The 21,095-nt window shown below is 38.9% G+C and overlaps 1 protein-coding gene across 1 annotated transcript in view; it reads left to right on the top strand.

Annotated features, from left to right (window-relative positions):
- plcl1 (phospholipase C like 1) overlaps positions 1–20,662 on the top strand; it is a 75,238-nt gene extending 54,576 nt beyond the window's left edge. The window contains exons 3-8 of the mRNA XM_039655565.2: positions 2,491–4,170; positions 9,331–9,693; positions 12,413–12,616; positions 13,892–13,967; positions 15,094–15,203; positions 17,912–20,662. Coding sequence (XP_039511499.2) covers positions 2,491–4,170; positions 9,331–9,693; positions 12,413–12,616; positions 13,892–13,967; positions 15,094–15,203; positions 17,912–18,070 — 2,592 coding nt within the window. The 3' untranslated portion in view covers positions 18,071–20,662. The remainder of the gene's footprint in view (positions 1–2,490; positions 4,171–9,330; positions 9,694–12,412; positions 12,617–13,891; positions 13,968–15,093; positions 15,204–17,911) is intronic.
- Positions 20,663–21,095: the final 433 nt, after the last annotated feature.

Here is a 21,095-nt window from a genome sequence, read left to right as displayed (position 1 = left end):
AACAATACTGAATATGCGATTCCCCAAATTGAAAGCAATCAGAAATACAAACACTGCTGCAGTTTTTATGTAGGACCCATCAAATAAGAATCATAGGACTGTCCTATAGCAGTGAGAGATAGTAAAACGAGTGCTGCGAGTGCCTAGAATGTAGAATTTAGATGGCTCTTCCAGAGCTCGTCTCTCTGTATTACTAATTAACTTGACTTCTTATGGTGTACTCCCACTAGGCACATTGACTTGTACCCTGCCCTGGCACTGCAGACCTCGTAATAGATATATTGGTAACACTTTAGAATACGGTTCCTTCGTTAATGAATAACTACACAAGAACTAATGAGTAACAGAATATTAACAATCTAGTAACTATTATTAACTAACAAGAAACTCTGATTAACGAACTAGTAAGTAATAGCGCACAGACGAAAGTGGTAGTTCACTATTAAGTAATCAATAACTACTATTTTTTTAATACTTCCCAGAGAACTACTGAAAACGTTTATTAACAATCTAGTAACTACTATTAACTAAAAGAAACTCTTATTAACGAATTAGTAAGTAAGAGCTCACAGATGAAAGTGTTACTAGATACTTCTGTGGGAGTTACTAATTATTTGGATTCGTATTATAAAGTGAAGATCATTGGAACTAACTAGTAATTACTCAAGTGTTACTACATGATCTAGTCATGATTTGTGCAATGTTTGAGATTTTTTGGTGAACTTTAGTAACTTTTAGAAAATGTCTTTAGTAACACTTGATTAATTACTAGTTAGTTCCAATGATCTTCACTTTATAATACGGATCCAAATAATTAGTAAGTAATAGCTCATAGATGAAAGTGTTACTAGATACTTCTGTGGGAATTACTAATTATTTGGATCCGTATTATAAAGTGAAGATCATTGGAACTAACTAGTAATTACTCAAGTGTTACTACATGATCTAGTCATGATTTGTGCAAATGTTTGAGATTTTTTGGTGAACTTTAGTAACTTTTAGAAAATGTCTTTAGTAACACTTGAGTACTAGTTAGTTCCAATGATTTTCACTTTATAATACGGATCCAAATAATTAGTAATTCCCACAGAAGTATCTAGTAACACTTTCATCTGTGAGCTATTACTTACTAATTCGTTAATAAGAGTTTCTTTTAGTTAATAGTAGTTACTAGATTATTAATAAACTTTTTCAGTAGTTCTCTGGGAAGTATTAAAAAAATAGTAGTTATTGATTAGTTAATAGTGAACTACCACTTTCGTCTGTGCGCTATTACTTACTAGTTCGTTAATCAGAGTTTCTTGTTAGTTAATAATAGTTACTAGATTGTTAATATTGTGTTACTCATTAGTTCTTGTGTAGTTATTCATTAACGAAGGAACCGTATTCTAAAGTGTTACCGATATATTACTTATGCTGCAAATATATTTTCACTTCAATTGTGCTGCACATATTAAAAAGATTATTATGGAGGCAGCTGACATTGATGGAGGAATTTGCAGATTTATTCGCAAACGACAATGTCTGTTCGTCAATGAGGTGAGAACCAGACCTGTTATAAACTATATACTTGATTTAATTAAATTTATTGAAAAGTTTACTTTCCAAGTAGTAATAGATGTTTGCTGTCTTAATGATGACAGTGGCATACAGCTGTTCAGTGGTCTGGTGCAGTTAGCCCTTGCATGCGTTCCGCACCCGAGCCTAACTAAACCCTGCTCTGGCCCACCACTTCCAAGCAGGCCAGGGACGGTTAGGAGCGATCACACTAGTCAAACTAACCAGAATTTGAGGGTCAAATGCCCTCAGGCACGGTTCTGATCGCCTAGTGCGAGTACACCCCTAGTTAGCCCTGCTGAGGCGCACAGCAATTGTTGAGTTTTGAATATGGCAGTAGATTCATACGTGTGTTTGTATGTGAAATGGACAGCTGGGGACAGGAGGAAGACAGACCGAAGCCACAGGGCCATGTCTTTGTGACAGCGGGTGTGAGGCATCTGCTTCATGTGTCTAGAGAGACAAGTAAAGGCAAAAGGGCATGCAAACTGGGCTGAATAGGAATGACTCGCTTTGCTTCTGGCCATGTCCTAATCTTAAAAAATAATGTATACAATATATATTTGACTTGTGACATTTTGTCTCTCAAGATTCAAATCACTATATGCTGCGAGCTGCTTCTTGTCTGTGTAATAGTTTTGGTCTGTGATTGCTCATTAACTCAGAACTCTCAAGGCCTTGATTGTCAGTGATCATCTCTCACTTGACAGCAGTCCTTGTGTTATTTTATTTATCATTCAGTATATTCTTTCAAATTCAAAGCAAAGCATCCCCCCTTGAGCAGTTGCATAATGTTCATAGTTTGTAAATTGTTCCTTTCCTAATCACACTTTAAAACAACAGGATTTGGGTTACTAGCTTAAATTGTTATCCATAAATGATCTAAAACTTAAATACGTTAATACCTCTCTTTCTTTATTTTCTTTTCATCAGGTGCGTTTGCGCTTTAAGGAAATTCAGAGGAGCAAAGAGAAGCTAACGTCTCATGTTACGCTGGAAGAGTTCCAGGAGGCCTACTGCGAGTTGTGTACACGACCTGATGTCTATTTCCTGCTAGTCCAACTCTCTAAAGACAGAGAGTGCCTTGACGCTCAGGACCTGCGTCTTTTCCTGGAGACGGAGCAAGGTCTGTCATTGGCCACCAATGAGGGCTGCTTAGAGCTTATTCGCCACTTTGAGCCCTCTGCAGCTGCACGTGAGCGAGGTTTACTGGGATTGGATGGATTCACCCGCTACCTACAGTCAACTGAGTGCCAGTTGTTAGACCCTGAGCATCAGAATGTGTGCCACGATATGAAGATGCCCCTGTCTCATTATTTCATCAGTGCCTCCTACCGCTCCTACCTGCTAGATGACCAAGTGCATGGCCGGGCTGATCTCGGGGGGCTCACTCGAGCCCTGCAGGCTGGATGTCGGTGTCTGGAGCTGGGGGTGACAGATGGGCCAGAAGGGGAGCCACTACTGGGTGTAGACTATGGTACAGATGGAAAACATCATCACCATCACCACCATCATGGTTCTGTTACTCTGCGCAGTGCCCTAGAAGTAATCAACAAATATGCTTTTCTCACCTCCCAGTATCCTCTGCTGCTGCATCTATGCCAGCGTTGCTCACCTTCCCAGCAATGTACTCTTGCACAACACCTAAAAAAGGTTTTTGGATCCAAGCTCTATACCCCTGAATCTCTGCCTGTCAGTCTGGGAGGTCGCTCAACCACTTTGCCCTCTCCAGAGCAGTTAAAAGGTAAGGTGATTCTTGTTGGAAAGAAGCTGCCCCCAGAAGAGGAAGGTTCTGAAGGAGAGGTATCTGAGGACGATGAGGAGATTGGTGGCGGCGGTCCTCTGGCTGGCCGAAGAATGACTATCCCTGGGGAAGAGGAACTAGGGGTGGTCCTTGTTGTCCCCCCTCCCCCACAGCCAAGGCGCCTCCGTTTGCGGCGTGAATTGTCCAATCTCGTTGCCGTTGCTCGTTCTGGAAGTCGCAACTTTTATGCTCACCGTGCGAGTATTCAGCAGTCCCAGCAGCATTCTCCCCCTTCTACTCCTTCTACACCAGGTACACCTATGACACTTGACCCACCCTACTGGACCATGTGCTCTCTCGGGGAAGGGGAGGCTGGACGGCTTGCTAGCGAAAGCCCAGAGGAGCTTGTGAGCTTTACCAAGCGCAATCTAACCCGTGTGCGGCCAAGTTCAGTAAGGCTAGACTCTAGTAACCCAAATCCACAAGGCTACTGGAAAGGAGGAGTGCAACTGGTTGCGCTCAACCAACAGACGCCAGGTGCCATGCTAGACCTGAACCGAGGCCGTTTTATGCAGAACGGTGGGTGCGGGTATGTGCTTCGTCCAGCAGTCATGCGAGAGGAGGTTTCCTACTTCAGTGCCCAGTCGCAAGGCTGCGTGCCTGGTGTACCACCGCAAACACTTAGGGTGAAGGTCATTAGTGCCCATAGTCTACCCAAACCACAAGGCTCTGGTGCCAAAGGAGAGGTCATCGACCCATATGTGGTGCTGGAACTGCATGGTGTGCCTTCAGACTGCACAGAGCAGAGAACTCGCACTGCTGCCCAGAACCAGGATGACCCACTGTTTGACGAAACATTCGAGTTCCAGGTGAGAGAGAAAGACTACCATATCATGAACGTTAATCAGATTTATTTATTTCTTTCCCCAAAGACTTTATTAAACTAAAGCCGCCTTTTCACTATCTCTGAGAGTCACATAAGGTTTTTGTATTTTGCCCCCTAGTGGCAGTTACATTTAACTTTCAGATTGGTTGTGAAGAAGCACATATAATAATTTATAACTGCCCATTTTACAGAAATCGTGTTTTTGAAAACAAAAATTTCACATACGAATATGATCGAGATGCAGGACTTGGGGTCTATTGTTTGATGTTTGTCTGGGTTAGTGAAAAGTTTGCATAAGAAAGAGATTGATTGTTGAGACATGGGATGTATTATATGATACCATGCCCATTGGGTTTTTGCCTCGTTTTCTGTGGTGTGGTCACTGGCTTGCAAAGGTGAGCTTCTCTGTGTGTGGATCAGTCTTGAGGGCAGAAATCAGAATTATTCAGTCAGTGATGCAGCAACTGAGCCATGTCTCACTAAATACCTACTGCATGCAAAATTTACACAGTTCCAACTGAGCTCAGCTATGCCACATCTTATATAAAATAACATATGTACTCCGTGACCTCCTTCAGGAGGTTGTAATGATGCATTTTACAAGGTGATTCCAATGCATGGTATATTTTACTGCCGTTAGGTAAAAATCTCAATGACTTTTGTGACGGTAACAAAAATGGTATTGTCACTGCTTTTGTTTTGTTTTTTAAAAAAAAAATAATGTCAGATTTTCTGTCTATGTAGTTAAGACAAACATGTCCTGATAGTATGTGGTGAGTTTACTCTGTTAGCTCTCACTGGTTGCTGCACTTGCTTTCATTTCTTAGCATACATTAGCCTGAGCTAACAACTATAACAGAAATGTCACATACATGAATAACATGAATGTATTGAATACTGACCTGTCATCCACAACAAGAACAAGGTTAATGGATGCAGTCTGTCCTCATGGTTGCACAGGGATGACGCAAGTGTGTGCAACTTAACACAGCTCTTCCTAGATCGGTAATTAGGGAAGATATCCATCAAAACTTAATAGCCTGCTGACACAAAAGCTCCTGCCCTGGTCTGTAGTTCAAACCTATGGTCTAGATAACTCATTGCATTGCTGTATAAGTGGGTGCCAGTTTCTTCCAGCATAATTATTTTTCAATGATGTGACCTTTCTTTTAGCAGGGCCTAATTACACTTGCATGCCAAATTTAGACAGCTTTAATTACAAGATGCAGATCAAGGTAGCTTCTTGGTACAGGTGTTTATTTTTCCCATAAAATCCAGCGCAAAAAAAGTGGACCCAAACATTCAGGCTTAGAACTCTGGGTGTAAAGCAAGACTGCTTGAGCCAAATCCGTAACTTTGACATTTTTGACATGATTACTAGTTTATATCAACAAGTACAGACACATTCAAGCACTATAAACATGCTATCATCATGTGTTTTTCATTGATTTTTTTTTCATTGAACCAGAAACCATTAGTTTTGCTAGTTATTCAAAAGTTTCTTGTCCCTTTTTGGTCACATTAAAAATCCTTGAAACTATGCACACACACACACAAACCAGGGTTGTGTTTCCTAAAAGCATCATGAGGTAAGTTGATAGAAGAGAGACCATTGGTGGAAATGAAATGGTTTTTATTAAAAAACATCCAATAATGCAGAATATGCAATGATAAATATTGAATTGATGAGTTGTTAATATATATATATATATATATATATATAACAATACAACATATATGGGTATGGTTTTACACCTAAATTCAGCATATTGACACAAAATGATAACCGCAAATCCACCTTTCGCTGACTGGAGTCTAGTTGTTTCTGTGAATTGCAGCGATCCATTTGCTCCTCTTTCTATAGCAGTCTGTAAAAATATACCTCTGATTTTTTGTCAAATCTAGTTGTACAGTCAATCACAAAGTTCTTTCCCACTTTATATGTGTTGTTTTTGTTTTTCGCGGCATTCACGCTGAAAACAAATACAGCCGATCAGTCTTTTTGCCACTCACTGTGAGTAACTGCAGGCAGTCTGGCCAACGTTGACGTTACGCGCATACCCTCTATTATTATTCATTAGCTTTTTGTCTTTATTAGATTGGACAGTAGAGACTTTGACAGGATATTACAACAATATATAACAACAATATTCTTACTATATACAATACTTTACTACAATTACTATACTTTTTCTTCCATGTTCTGTACCTTTTGAATTGTTTTTTACACAATAGAAATACTGTTCTGTAAGTAGACAGTGATATAAAAGTGTGTGGGTGAAACTTGCCCTTGGTGCTTATAAATTTAAATCCCTGCTATTGTGATTTAAACCAAACACTGTGCCATATGGTTATTTGAAGAGGAGGTTTTGTGAGGGATCCAGTGAAATCAAAATATATCTCTCACGCACACACTTATTCTGTCCTAAGGGATTGTGCCTCTTGTTTGCATTCGTTTGTCTCTTGTTGCTTGGAGCTCGAGGACGTCATACTATTATAAGTCATGGGAGGGTGTACACCTATCAGAGTCCGACTAACAAACACACACACACACACACACACACACACACACACACACACACACAAACACACACGCACGCACGGTCTTTTCCACTAAACGCATAAGCTCTGAGCCTCTTTGGGTGCCAGTCTCACTGTCAAGTAAAGTCAAATTTATTTGTATAGAGTATTTCTCAAAACGAGTCGTCTCACAGCTTTCATGATTTTCATAAGGTTTATAATATTTTATTATCATGCCATAGTCGCATTTAATAGATTATAGCTGGGTGATAATATAGTTCACATTTTTTGACCATCCAAATTCAAGCAATTGAGATTTGCTATACAGTACATCACTTTTTTTGAGTATACTGGATGCATGCGGATAAAGTTGGATATACTTATTTAATTAATATAAAAAGCTGGCTGATAATGTCTCTCGTTATGTATATATGTGTAACATGGTACCATTGTTTGAACATGTTATTACCATGGAACATGTCTGAATGGTAAAGTTTTGTCTGTGGAGTTCATGAAATTTGTATGTCCATGAATACAGATGTATGCGATTTCTGAAACGTGAAGTACACTGAAAAAAACGAAGTACAATTTACTTTTCTTTAACAAGTTTTTGTATGCATATTATTTTAAGTAAATTCACATATTGAATTAAGTTAAGTCTACTTAATTCAATTCAGTTAACTTAAATAAGTACTTACTTATTTCACTTAAGTTAAGTCTACTTAAGTGAAATAAGTAAGTACTTTGAAGAAGACTTATGGTGCGTTCTATTATACCCAACGAACCAACTCGGACCTCGGATTTGACGTCACGTCCACACTTCAAGCGTTCTATTATGTTTTGCGTGTCCGAGTTGGAGAAAAAAATGGACGCCACCCGGAAAGCTGTTATAATGGTAGCACTGGCTGAGTAACAGGCTAACATTAAAAAAAAATATATATATTATAACTACATCTTATCAAAACGCAGCCATTTGAACTTGACAATGTCTATTTATTTAATGTTTTTCATGTTAATCTTCTGTTAGCAATGAACGTTAGTAATTGCACTCACAACAACCGATTCCCATACCTACAGGGGACGCAGTAATACGAATGATTATAATTGTCATTTAAAATACCAAAGCGGTTCAAAAACAATGAAAACAATTCATTCTTACAAGTCACATAGGGTGCAGCCATCTTGAATTCCGAAACGGAATTCTTGCTCGGTGTCCTCACGGTTGTCCGACGTCCAAGAGGAGAAATCCGAGGAAAGGGGGCGTGTTGCTAGGCAACGTCTGTCATCCGATACGGATCTCCGAGACGGATGAATAATAGAACGCACCATTATTTAAATAAGTCTACTTCAAAGAAAATAAGTCATTTTAACAAGGCTAGTAAAAGGTAGAGTAATATCTATTTAGTTAAAGTTTCCTTTGCAATACATTTCACTCAAACAATATAACATTGAATTAAACCACACTTTTGCTTTACTTTGAAACACTTAGAAAGAGAATAATACAGACGTGTGAGACACCATATCTGCATTTTAGAAACTACTCTGTTTGTGAACGCAGAGATCTTAATACATGGTAGACAATACACAATGACGGTCGGTAACATTTAGGCCGTTTTTGTGTTTGAATGTCATTTTGAGTAGAAAATGAACTCCAAATGTCACAAAATGGCAAGATACTAATCCAATCATCAAAACCAATGATAAAACAGTGTAAATACAGCTGGAAAACTGTGAAAATTAATTGAACGAACTTTTTCTTTTTTATGTAGAATTACTTCACTACAAAATAATTTCTATCAATTTAGGTTCTTTGAGATGTTGCACACCTGTCTTTAACTATTTTCTCTTGTTTAGAGTTGTCCAGGAATCTGTGTGGGTGTCTTCTGCCAGCTGAGGCATTTTATCTTTGTTGTCTGTGTTTTCCTGCCAGATTTCTCTCTCTTTTTTCTTTCCTTAGTGAATATGCATATTCAGTGTGGCATAACTCTTTTGTGTCTCATTTGTTTTGTGTGTTGTGTTCACTTACAAATGTCATCACAAGGATTTTGGATATTGCCAGCTTTGTCCCCATAATGTAGGGTATACATGACACACGTTGTCCCAAGACATATATTCTATTTATTTTTCTGACTCAAAGGACTTCCTGTTATTCTCAATTTACAAGTCATTTACATGCGAGTAGGCTTATACAAACCAATAGTTACACAATCATTTTTGTACTTTGTTTCGACCTGTAACAGTCCCTCAGTTATTCATGCTATGCAAAATGTATTGTTTTGTTTAACTGTGTCCTTGCTTATGTATGTGTGTTTGTCCTACATAGCCAGATGCCCAGGTGATGTTGTGTGTGCATGCTAAATATTTCCATATTTAAATAGATGAGACTGAGGAAATGCGCTTCATGCAAATTATCTTTCTGCGGTGTTGAAGTTACACATTTGGCTCAGTGGTCTGCACTAAATTTTGCATGCTTCATATTTTAAAGGGACTGGACATGTGTTAAGTGTCTGTTTACATATCCTAGATATGTATTTCCTGTTACGGCTGCAACTGTAGAAATTTTAGTTCGAAAAAATGTTGCACACCTGAAGAGCCAAAATAATACACTGTTTTCTCTTTTCAGGTGAACATGCCTGAACTAGCCCTGCTGCGTTTCGTAGTTTTGGATGACGATTATATAGGCGATGACTTCATTGGCCAGTACACCATCGCCTTTGAGTGTCTACAGCCTGGTTACCGCAATGTGCCCCTTCTAGGCCTCGCTGGAGACCCTTTGCTCCATGCCAGCTTGTTTGTACACGTCGCCATCACTAACCGCAGAGGTGGAGGAAAGGCCCAGAGACGGGGTCTGTCCGTCATGAGAGGAGTGCGGCGTGGACGAGAGTACGTCACCCTGCGCAACACGGGCATCAAAGTGCTGGATGACGTTTTCCGCCCAGCCGGCGGACCTCTGCGAGAAGCTACAGACCTGCGAGAGGATGCGCTGGTAAGTGAGGTGGTGCGTGTTCAGACAACAGTAATACTAGCAATTGAACTTCTTCAATACCTGGCAGCCACACCCTGCTGAAAAGACCAGGTTATAATTTCCATTCTTGTTCAGGTTGGTTTATGTTGATTAGTGTGGTTTGGTGTTAGTCAGCTTACATGTGATGCTGTGTGATCAAGGAAATCCTGCTAGTTAAAGGGATAATTCACCAAAAAATATGAATTCTATAATAATTTTCTCTATAACACAAATTGATCCAAAGGCCAAAAAAGGTTGTAAAACAAATCCATCTGAATTGGGCCAGTTAATCCAAGTCTTGTGAAGACATCTGACTGCTTTATAATGACCAGATTTAAATTTAGGCTTTCATTTATTTTTAATATTATTTCTTACATTTGTTTAGTAATGTGTTTCTGTTTTAATGGATGTAGCCGTGATTGGACGAGGGCACATTAGGGTCAGGGTAGCACTGGTCCGCCCAGATTGACAGGTGACTTACCCAGTAAAAAATTTCTGAATGTAATGGTTTGGAAATGGTGAGCAAAACAATTAAGGTGCATTTTGTCAGTGGTATCAGTCAATTGTTCTTGAGTAAATATGTCCCGACTCGTTCACTAATAACATGGCCATGTCAGACACTGATATACTATAGTGAGACATTAGTTGGATTATTGTAATTGTTTTCTTTTTATTAAACAAATTTTACTTAGCTCAAAAGTAATAGGTTCGACATTATAAATTCTCTCACCTGAAGATTTTGACCTCTGTACTTGTGGCAAACCTAGAGTGACTGACATTCTGATGCTTTTATTTAATAATAAGCCAGTACAGCTGACATGAATTTAGATCTCTGAACATGTAAAAACCAGACACCACCACACCTCCACACTGGAGTTTGGCCATCCATTGTGAAAGCGAAGCTCGGTTTACCTACTCGGTTTATTTCTGGGGGTGTCTTAACTGTGTAATCAACACGCTCACTCACACATTTATAGCAACTTGATGCGTTAATCTGAGTTTTCAAGCAAGCCCTAGAAATAAAACCAAGCAAAAAAACAACAGTTTTGCTGGCCTAGGCTCTGCAAAGTCAAGGTATGATTTGTGGGTGATGGTAAGGGGAGGAAGGATTAAGGGTAGAGTATCAGTGGGAGGGGTCAGGTGACAGGACTGGGATCAGATGCCACCACAGTGTGTTGTGTGTTTAGGGAGAGGAGTTACTCCATGTTCATAATTACTGTGTTCACAAAAACCTACTGATCCCAGAGATGCACACACACAACCAGACAGTGACCCCCAAAACTATTTGAACCATTGCTTTTGTTATCTTTGAGATTACTGTTAACCATCTGGTCCCAAGGCCATTTTTTCTTAGATTTTATGAATCTGTTACCTCACACACCATGTACAGTATCTCTTGCCTTGCCATTTAAAACAAATCTGACTTTTTTGTTACATTTTGTAATATTTAGCCCAAAAAATATGTACTTTCATACCTTTCATTAAGTTAAATATCACTTTCTTTGATATTTCTAATCTAATGCAATGACATTAATTTTTTTTTTTGTCTCCAAATTCTTTATTGGGCCAATACACACTGGCCCCTCTTTGTCCTTCCATGCCTGTACTTTTTCCATCTGCTAATATTGCTGAGCCACAACAATGTACATTTTATTCACACCCTATGGACTCATACAAATACAAACTGATGTACATACTGATCACCCGCATTAATTCCCCTGAACACACATACAGTACATCTCCAAATAGCTTTGGTAATCACAGTTGTGGGTGTGTGATCCTGTCAGGTGGAAAATAGAAACAGGCTCTCTATCCACCACAGCGTAATGAAGGGTAATGTATGATCAAAAGCTGAAATGCAATTAAACTCAAAGCTGAGGCCTTTGACAGTCATGCAGACACAGAAAACAGTTACATTGCACATGTTTATCTGTCTGTATAAAGGAAAGCAGTTCATTATTTTGATTTCGGCTCATGAAAGTATCTGCATAACATTCAGTTTCTATAGCATTTTTAAATAGTATAAATGTCATCAGTTTTCAATGACTCTTACCTCTCTTGTTTCTCTCATTTGAGTGTATGCTGCCATTAAAAAGTTTGGAGTCCGTAAGATTTTTTTTAAGTACAAAAAAAGCTACAGAGGCTGTCACTGGGGCTGTACCTTTTCAAAAGGTAAACTTTTGTACATTTTACGTGCTACATTTTAGCCTGCTAATATGTACATTTTAGGTGCTAATATGTACATTTTTAAATGTTAATATGTACATTCCCGGAGCTAATATGTCCATTTTACTGTAGGTCCTAATATGTACATTTTAGGTGCTATTATGTACATTTTAGGTGCTAACAAGTACATTTTAGGTACTAATATGTACCACTAAAGTAAGAAAGTGTACCTTTTGAAAAGGTACAGCCCCAGTGACAGCTTTTGTACCTTTTTTCTGAGTGTAATTCATACTAATATTCAGCAAGGACATTATATTATTGATCAAAACTTTTTTTAATCAAATAAATATACCCTTGGTTACCATAAGAGACTTTCAAAAACTTATCAAAAATCTTTCCAACCCCAAAACAAGTTTCAGATTTATTTCCTCTTTATTAACATGCCATTTTTTTTGTCATATTATTTGTTTTTATCTCTGTCACTTGGGCTTACTGAAATATCTGTGGTAACCAAGTGTGTTTTCTCTTTCTTTAGAGCGTTACAGTGGCTTTTAAAGAGCAGTGTGGGCTCCCTCCGATGGCCACACCAAAGCAGTGCATCCAGAGCTTGGCCACGAGGTTGCAGACTCCAGACGGGCCCCCAGGGGCCACACTCACTCTGAAGGAAGGTTACCCATGCCTGGAACCTGTGGGCAACTTGACTGATGCCACTCGTAAACTGTTAAATGGTTATGACGCGGTAAGAGAGACACATTTATGTTGCCCGTTTTAATGTCACGCGTCATTGCCATGCGTTTTTTTTTGCCATGCAATGGGCTGTAATGGTGGTTCCATTTAATAGACTATAATATGCCAACTTTATGCTCATGCTAAATTCCTCGGTTATTACTAATGTGCTGATAAAACTTAGGATGGAGAGACCTCTCTTTTTTTGCTGACAAAACAACATGGTATTTTACTGCTCTAAATATGAACAGTATCATATCGGTGTCTAATATTAATATCTTAATATAGCAGCTATCCTCCTCTCTGCATTACCTGCCATTACAATGGCATTATGGTCTTTTTAGCCATCCCACATATAAATGTGTTGGTGTAAGAACAGGCATTGGAATGAGTAAGACATTTGAGGATTTCGTCACCATCCTCCTCCTCTCCTTTCGTAGGTTTACTGTTTCTCTTCTCTCCCTGTGGGTTGATTCTGGGTCCTGTTGTGTTTTTGAGATTGGGAGAGTCAGGCAGCGCTGACTGGCAGGGCTACATTTTATAAATATCTTAACTGTGGGAGAGGGCAGCAAGGGTCTTCTCAGAAGAGTTTTATAGCTTAAAGATTACTTTTTCATAGTTCATGGAGTTCTCAGATGTGCGTTATGATTGAGCATCAGCTTTGTCTAAAAGATTATACAATGGTTAGCATACAATAAGAGTACAGAGCTATAAAATTAAGGTACAATTTAAAACACAGATAGAATTTTTGGAGAAAAATTTCCCTTTCGGTCCACATACTTTTACCCATATTCATAAACTCTTATGTTTTATTGTTTAGTAATTTGGGGTCGATACATTTTGGTTAAATGTTTTTGAAGAAGTCTCTTATGCGGATCAAGGAAATGATTGATCGGAAAAACAATAAAAACATTAAAATTATGAAATATTACTACAACTGTTTTCTATTTGAATATATTTTAAAATGTAATTTATCCCTGTGATTGCAAAGCAAAAACGTTTTCCAGCAAATTTTGCCTCTAATATGCTTTAAGAAGAATTCTGAGTATTATCAATGTTGAAAACAGTTGGGCCGCTTAATTTTTTGATAAATTGAAAGTCCAAAAGAACAGCATTTATTGGAATGGAAATCATTTGTTACAATGTAAATGTCTTCACTGTCACTGTCGATTTAGTGCATCCTTGCAGAATTAAAGTATTTACAGTTTTTATTTATTTATTACTTTTAAAAAAAAAATCTTACTCAAATGACCATATCATAACTTAGTTCCTCTCTGCATCCCCTCAGATGGTCTCTTCTAACAAACAGCTGATTGAAAATGCAGATGGAGTGCAGGAGAGAATTGCACAAGTGCAAAAGGAAGGTGAGTAGGGGTGTGGGGCAGAAGATGAGAGGAAGATGAATCATTTTTGTCTTTTCTTTCCACAGAATGTCAGTTAGGCACCAGAAGATGCGTGGAAATCTTGAGAAACAATTCACAGATTTCTCAAATTTGCATTTTAAAGTAGACCCTGTTAACTACAACACTCACAGTCCCCTGCCGTTGTTTTTTATCCTCAAAATACCATTCATAAAGTGTTTTTGAAATGAATACATTTCACAAAATCCACACAGTGCCCAGTGTTGATGAGTTACTAATTAGTGATGGTATTAACTAAATTTTCTTAGTGGTGGCCTCAAGTGTTTTATAAACTGGGATGCATTATACTTTTTAAAATGTTTAATTCAGTTTACATCTAAATTAAGTACTATTCAAGTGTAATCCAATCTGTTATGCTAATTGACATTCAATAATTTAAAAACTCTTCATGTTTTTGGGCTAAAAAAAACAACCCTAAGTAAATTATAATTATATTAAAATATAATAATAAAAAACTTTTTATTAGAACATATAAAGATTGGCTCATCTAAATTAGCATGTGTTTAGTTACTGTTTTTTTTTATTACTATAGCTTGGACTGTAGCTACAGTAACTACATTTTCACATTCATTTTCAGATTAGCCGATTAGATTAAATTATATGAACACTTAATTATTATTGTTTCTACCTGTAGTTGTACAGTTATTGGGACTTTAGTTGAAATGGTTTCTGCAAGGACAAGAATATCCTCTCTCTGTTCCTGGCCTCATTATCTCTCACACACATATTATTTACACCCAATTACACACATCTGAGACACTTACGTCAAAATACTGTGTTTTTCATGTCCTTATGGGGGTATATGGATGAAATGAGAGAGAGTGAGTACAGACAACACAGCAGATTAGAAGTGAAAGGGCAATTGACAGAAGTGATGCCAAAATTCATCCAGGGAAACACTATTGCCAAACCAGAGGATAAATGAACACACACACTACATAGCATCCATTATTTGGCAGCTTGGTTTCTGCAGAAGCATGTTCACACCATAAATGGCATTTTGATCATCTTAAACCAGAACAAAAAAGATAAAATGATACAAATGTGTTTGTTTTCTATGTCCTCTCAGGAATGGTGCTTCATGAAGACCTGCCCAGGTTAGGAGAAAAGGAAAATCTGAAAGGCCGTAAACAGAGTAAAGCTGTGGAAAGTTTCACTTGGAACATCACGGTACTGAAGGTAAATACCATGAGCTTTTCCTTCTCTCCCTCAAATAGCCTTGAATTTTTGGATGATATTTTCGCTTTGCTTTTAGATGAAAGGGAGAAGGGCTTTTGTTGTTTTGAAATTCTGTCTCCCAAATGTAAGTTGTTTGACCTTATAAAATACAGTGTGTGTGGCGGACTTTCAATATGAGAAGGCAAAAATCCTCTCTCGGGATTTGGGGGACTTTTAGTTAAATGTATATTCATCATGTTCCAATTCTATTTCATTTTTATGGCTTAAAAGATTATGCAACTCTCACTTGGGACTATAAACAGTACCATAATGGTTATTTTGTATATGTATGTGATTGTGAACATACTTTTATTAAAAACAAGTATCTTCAAAGTATTTAGCTATTATTACTTATTGCTGTCTTTTTAGAGCTTAAGTCAATACATTTTTCCATGTCCTTTATAGGGGACATACTGTTGTCACATAATGGTTAGGGTTAGGATGGGTTAGAGTTAGGGTTAGGCTTGTTCTAAATATCATAGTTCTTTTACTAGAGGTTCTCTCGTACTGCGTAATATCTTGCGCTGGGGAAAACCTCTTCTCCACAAGATATTGAAGCCAAAAATTATCCTTAATTTTGAATTCATGTAAAACGCGTTGCGGCAGAATGCAGACATAGGCAAGGCGGCTCGCGTGGCTATTGGCTGTCCTGCGGCAACTGCAGCAGCCTATCAAGAGAGGCCCTTGGTGACGTCAGATCCAATGGGGGTGCTTCACGCACACTACGTCACCTTCCGCCAAAGCGGGTGTGGCCTGGGCCTATAAATATGGCTTGATGGGCTGATATAATCTGAATTTTTATCTCTTTAGCGCAGCTTACGCATCACTGTATCCACGGCTGCCATCATTGCAAGCTGTTGCCAAGTAAGTCCTCAGTCCTTGTGAGAGTGGTGTCCATGGATGCCTCCACCTCGGGATGGGGAGCGCTGCACGAGGGCAGACCGTTCTTCGGCCAGTAGTCAGAACGGGAGAAGCTCCTACACATAAACTGTCTAGAATTGATGGCAGTCGACAACACGCTGAGGCGTTTTTGTCCCTAAATAAAAGGTCACCACGTCTTGATCTGCTCGGACAGTCTAAATAATGTCAGTGGTGGCCTACAAAAATCGCCAGGGTGGCGTCAGGTCCCGAAACCTTTACAAGCTGACGGAACGCCTCTTGGTCTGGGCTCAGCAGCTGCACTCATTGAGAGCAGGACATATGCCTGGTCACCTGAATTTGGGACCAGACAGGCTGTCCAGAAAAAATGTTCCAGCAGGAGAATGGTCTCTGCACCCGCAGACGGTCCTACTGATCTGGGAGAAGGACCGTCTAAAGGCTTGAAGTGTCCTTTAGGTGTTAGAGTGCATTCCACAAGAGGCGTGGCCTCGTCTTGGGCTTGGTCTAGCGGGATATTTTTATGGCTGCAGGCTGGGCCTCCCCGTCTACATTTATAAGGTTTTATAACCTATAGGTATATAGCGCTTTCACAGATCCGATGGCCACCAAAGCTCTTTACATTTGCCTCACATTCACCCATTCACTTACTTATTCATACACCGATGGCGGTGTCAGCCAGGCAAGGCACCATCCAGCTCGTCAGGAGCAGATGGGGTTTGGTGTCTTGCTCATGGACACCTCGACACTTGTACACTGTATGAGTCCCGGGCACCTGCCTTTGGGACTCTGGTGTTGGATACCAGTAAGTACTGTGTTCCCCTAGCATGACAGAACCTCTCGTAAGAGAACGTACTCTGTTACAACTCTGGACGTACACAGGCCATGTCCGCTTTGGCAGGAGGTGACGAAGTGGGTGCGAAGCGCCCCCATTGGATCTGAAGTCACCAAGGACCTCTCTCGATAGGCTACTGCAGTTGCTGCAGGACAGCCAATAGGCACGTGAGCTCAGCTGCCCGTACCTATGTCTGCATGCTGCCGCAACTCGTTTTACATTAATTCAAAATTAAGGATATTCTTTGGATTCAATATCTCACAGAAAATAGGTTTTCCCCCTCTTCTAGAGAGAACCGAGGTTACATTAAGAACCGAGTATGTTTTCTTACATATTGTTACGTACATGCCAGTCTAGCAGATTTTCGTAAAGTTAAAAATCTGAGGCGGGATTGGTTCTCTTCAAATCGATTGATTAAAACTTATGCGGTCTAAAATAAAATGAAACCTTTTCATGGATAAATAATTAACAAGAAGATCTCTAACATGCATATTAGAAATAGATAGGATTAATTTCCATTTCGTGCCAACGTTCAATTTTTTTACTTCATACTTGATGCTGCTCTTCTTGTCTCCTCGTGAAAAAAAAGAGCCTAGTTATTAATATTGTTAACATGTTTAAAGTTATATGGATAATTGTTTTCGTTTGCAAGTGTTTTTCTTTATACCACAGTTCATTAAACAAGAAGTTTAAATTAAGTAACTCACATTTTAGACAAAATATTGTCAATCAGTGACTATTTTTGCTTTGCCAATCAAAAATATTGCTAAGTTAAGCCAATATCAACAACCAAAAGTCGTGCACCTCTGTGCCAAACATTTTTTCATTCCTGAATGAATCAGTGTTGTTGAACACTAACTCAATCATAAAAAACAGTCACTTGTTTCCTGCATAAATTGTCTGTAACAACAAATCAGATTCATGCTCCAGAACTAACTATTGTCTCTCTCTTTTTTAGGGTCAGTGTGACCTCCTGCGCAGTGCTAAGATGGATGCTTTGGATACGTTGAGGCAGCTGGCGTTGGCCTGTGAGGCATCCGGTCTGATCTTGACATCTGATGGTCAGTACACCCCTCACGGCAGACGCGGCAGTAGCCATGGCAACGGTCGCATCTGAGCCTCAAAGACACGCAGAGGGATTGGAAGAGCATTTATTCGTAGGTGAATGAATGGTTGAATGTCAGACAGACCGATATATAGTTGGGAAGATACAAGTAGAGACATTTGTCCTCTATTGCAATGGGTGCTTGTTTTTAGCACAGCATGGACCAGAAGTTATTTGAGGACAAAATGAGGAATGTTCTTATCAAGACCTACTGAATGAAGGACGTGAAAGGAATTAAAGCGAATTCCTCAGCGATATAAAATTTCACAAACATAGATTTGGATGGAATGAATATCGTTCCTGCAATATTTAAGAGGACTTAAGGGTTGAATTCATTCACAGGCTAAAAATAGATAAACATGCTTTCGAGCATTTTAGAAAAATGTATAAACCTAAAACTTTGTGGTTCCCCTAGTTCATGACTTAACCGCCAAAGTGTGAGGTTTGTTTACTCAGGTTAGCACAAACACATCTCAAAAGTCATTTTTGGAGGGTCTACCGAGGGTCGGTCTGCATCACCTCCAGGACTTTATCTCCTTCTGTGTTGTCACTCAATCTGATTGACAGGTGACGTCCACCAGCAGGACTGTACTGTTTCTACCCCTAAGAATAAGCCCAATCCATCCCAGCATGGATGGGGTGTATCTGGTGCCTCTCCATTGGAGGGAACCATATCCTCACCTTCCATCTTCCCCAGTGACACGGATTGTTTTCAACTTATTAACAATGCAGAATGAACTCAAGAAGGCTTTGTTAAAATACTGCTCATCGCTCCCTAACAGTGTTAACTGAGCCGGTTGCTCAATGGGACGACCTGTACCGATTACACCACATTTCCCCGTAATCCGTACAGAGCTCAGCACCTGGGATTGGAACAATGTTAGTGAATAACTGCACATTTTGTGTCAAAAGTGACTTTATTCACAGCGTACATTCCTTAGCTTGAATGAATGAAGAAGGACAAAGACAAACAGTCCACTGGCAGGGTTTTTCTTTTTTGTCATAACGAAGATAAAAAATGCTACTAAACATGGAGGATAACTTCAGGATGTTTGATTAAAAACATCAAAAAAAATTATAAACTGCTTTAAGCACTGAGAGTACTAAAATAGATTTTAAAAATTCTTAAGTATAAACTGCTTTACAACTTTCATTGTGTAACATTTTACAGTGTTGTGTGATAGACAAGGAAAACGCTGGCAGGATTTTGTCAGACACTTACAATAAGACTAGGTTTTAAAATTGTATTTCCGTATATTAACAGGATAACAGAAATTAGATATGTGAGATTGTGAGACTATATATATTATTTTTCTTATGGTAGACATAGAAGTGTCTGGATGTCGCGTGCGTATGTGAATGTATGTGTGCAAGGGTGCTAATGTAAATGTGTTTGAGACGTTTCAGTGGCACATGTTCTGAATGTGACCAATCTGGTGCCCGATCGATTCGGGCGGTGGTTTTTAAACGAAAACCTGACTGTTGGTTGATGTCAAATATTTTATTTTAGAAGACCAAATGAGCAACAGTCTGATTGTGTGTGGAAGATTTGAACAAGAAAACGCATAACTTTTCCACACAAGCAGACTTCCTGTTGTCCTGTTTCGTGTTTCCACAAGTCTTTGTACCCTTCTCTACTTCCTTTATGCGTTTAATTTTCTCTCCCTTTATCCATGCCTTGTTCTCTTCCTGTTCTCTCTTTCTGACTGAGGGGTGAGCGTTCCACGCATGTCCTGTGACTGTTTGTGTACATGTCTGAACTGAATGTGTACTGACTCCTAAAGTGTTCCTTAAAAAACAAATTGTTTGCTGAAGAGTGAACAAAAACATTTTGTGAATTATATAAGAGAATTGTAGATAGTAATATCTTTAAGCTTCAAACATAGTTGTCCTCTTTATAATGTCAATGCGCGTACGTGCTTTTGTAACACGTAACCTTTGTTCCTTCGGCCCTTGGACCTGAACCCTGAGGAGGATATGTGTACCTGTGGGCCAAAGTCTAAATAATAAATACCCATTTACAGTATTATCTTTCCGTTCCAGTTTAGATGGCGCTTGAGACCAATCAGACATGTGAAGTGAGTTGTCTCACTTTAGACGGGTACAATTACTCTTATGAGCAATCTGGTACAAATACAACATGTCGCTGTCCGTAAGAGTCCATGACAAGCAACACGAACCCCATTCAGGTGCACTTTAAACAAAACAGAGCAATCCATTTGGACCGGTCTATGATTCCTGCAGTATTAGGTAGTGGTTAAGATCTCAGACGGTGCAATATTACTCTGCAGTTTGACGTTAAACATAATGACTAGTCTAATGAGGAGCATTAATCCAGCTGTCTTAACTTCCAGTTTTTGCTTTTTTTTCCATGCGTTTGTCGTGACTGCATTTCCTCTGACTCTTAAAATTCACATTCTTGTTAGCAGTTATTGTCCTTGTAGAAATGGAGAGTATTTATTAAAGGTGACAAGCGTGCATTAAACGAAGTAAATTTCAAAGCAACGTTGCTTTTATTTTGAAATGATGGTTTGTATTTTATAACATTAACAAACTGATGTAACACAGATGTGCCCCAGACTAAATAAAGCTATCTTTTACTGACTGCTGTCTTTTCTGTTACCCGTAACTGTTTTGTCTTATCAGTACTCCTGGAGCTCTTTAGTCATTTAATGACTTGTGTTTGGGATGCCTATCCGGACCACTTAACATTATTTAGTAGGGAAACGGTAGCTACATAAATCAATAATGACCATGGAAATGTTTCAGTATTAGCCAGCAGGTGGAGTTGTTTCCAGTCTTTAAAATCACATGATTCCTACTGTATAGGCCTTGCTATTACAGGAGTTATATCCTGCCTAAAGCCTGTTATGATTATGTATTAAAACTATTTCAGATGTGTACCAGAGACTTATTTTGAGTTAATTGCAGTATAGCATCTATACAGGGATTTGAAGTACTTCAGAAATTGTGCTATATTGGATTTCAATCTTTTCAAGTCTTTATTTTAATTCCTTGCAATTGAATTTAGATCTTC

The sequence above is a fragment of the Pimephales promelas genome, chromosome 7, assembly GCF_988280905.1.
Source record: "Pimephales promelas chromosome 7, fPimPro1.hap1.1, whole genome shotgun sequence".
Classification (NCBI taxonomy): domain Eukaryota; kingdom Metazoa; phylum Chordata; class Actinopteri; order Cypriniformes; family Leuciscidae; genus Pimephales; species Pimephales promelas.
The sequence above is the reverse complement of the archived record's forward strand: the minus strand, read 5'-3'. Positions and strand labels throughout refer to the sequence as shown.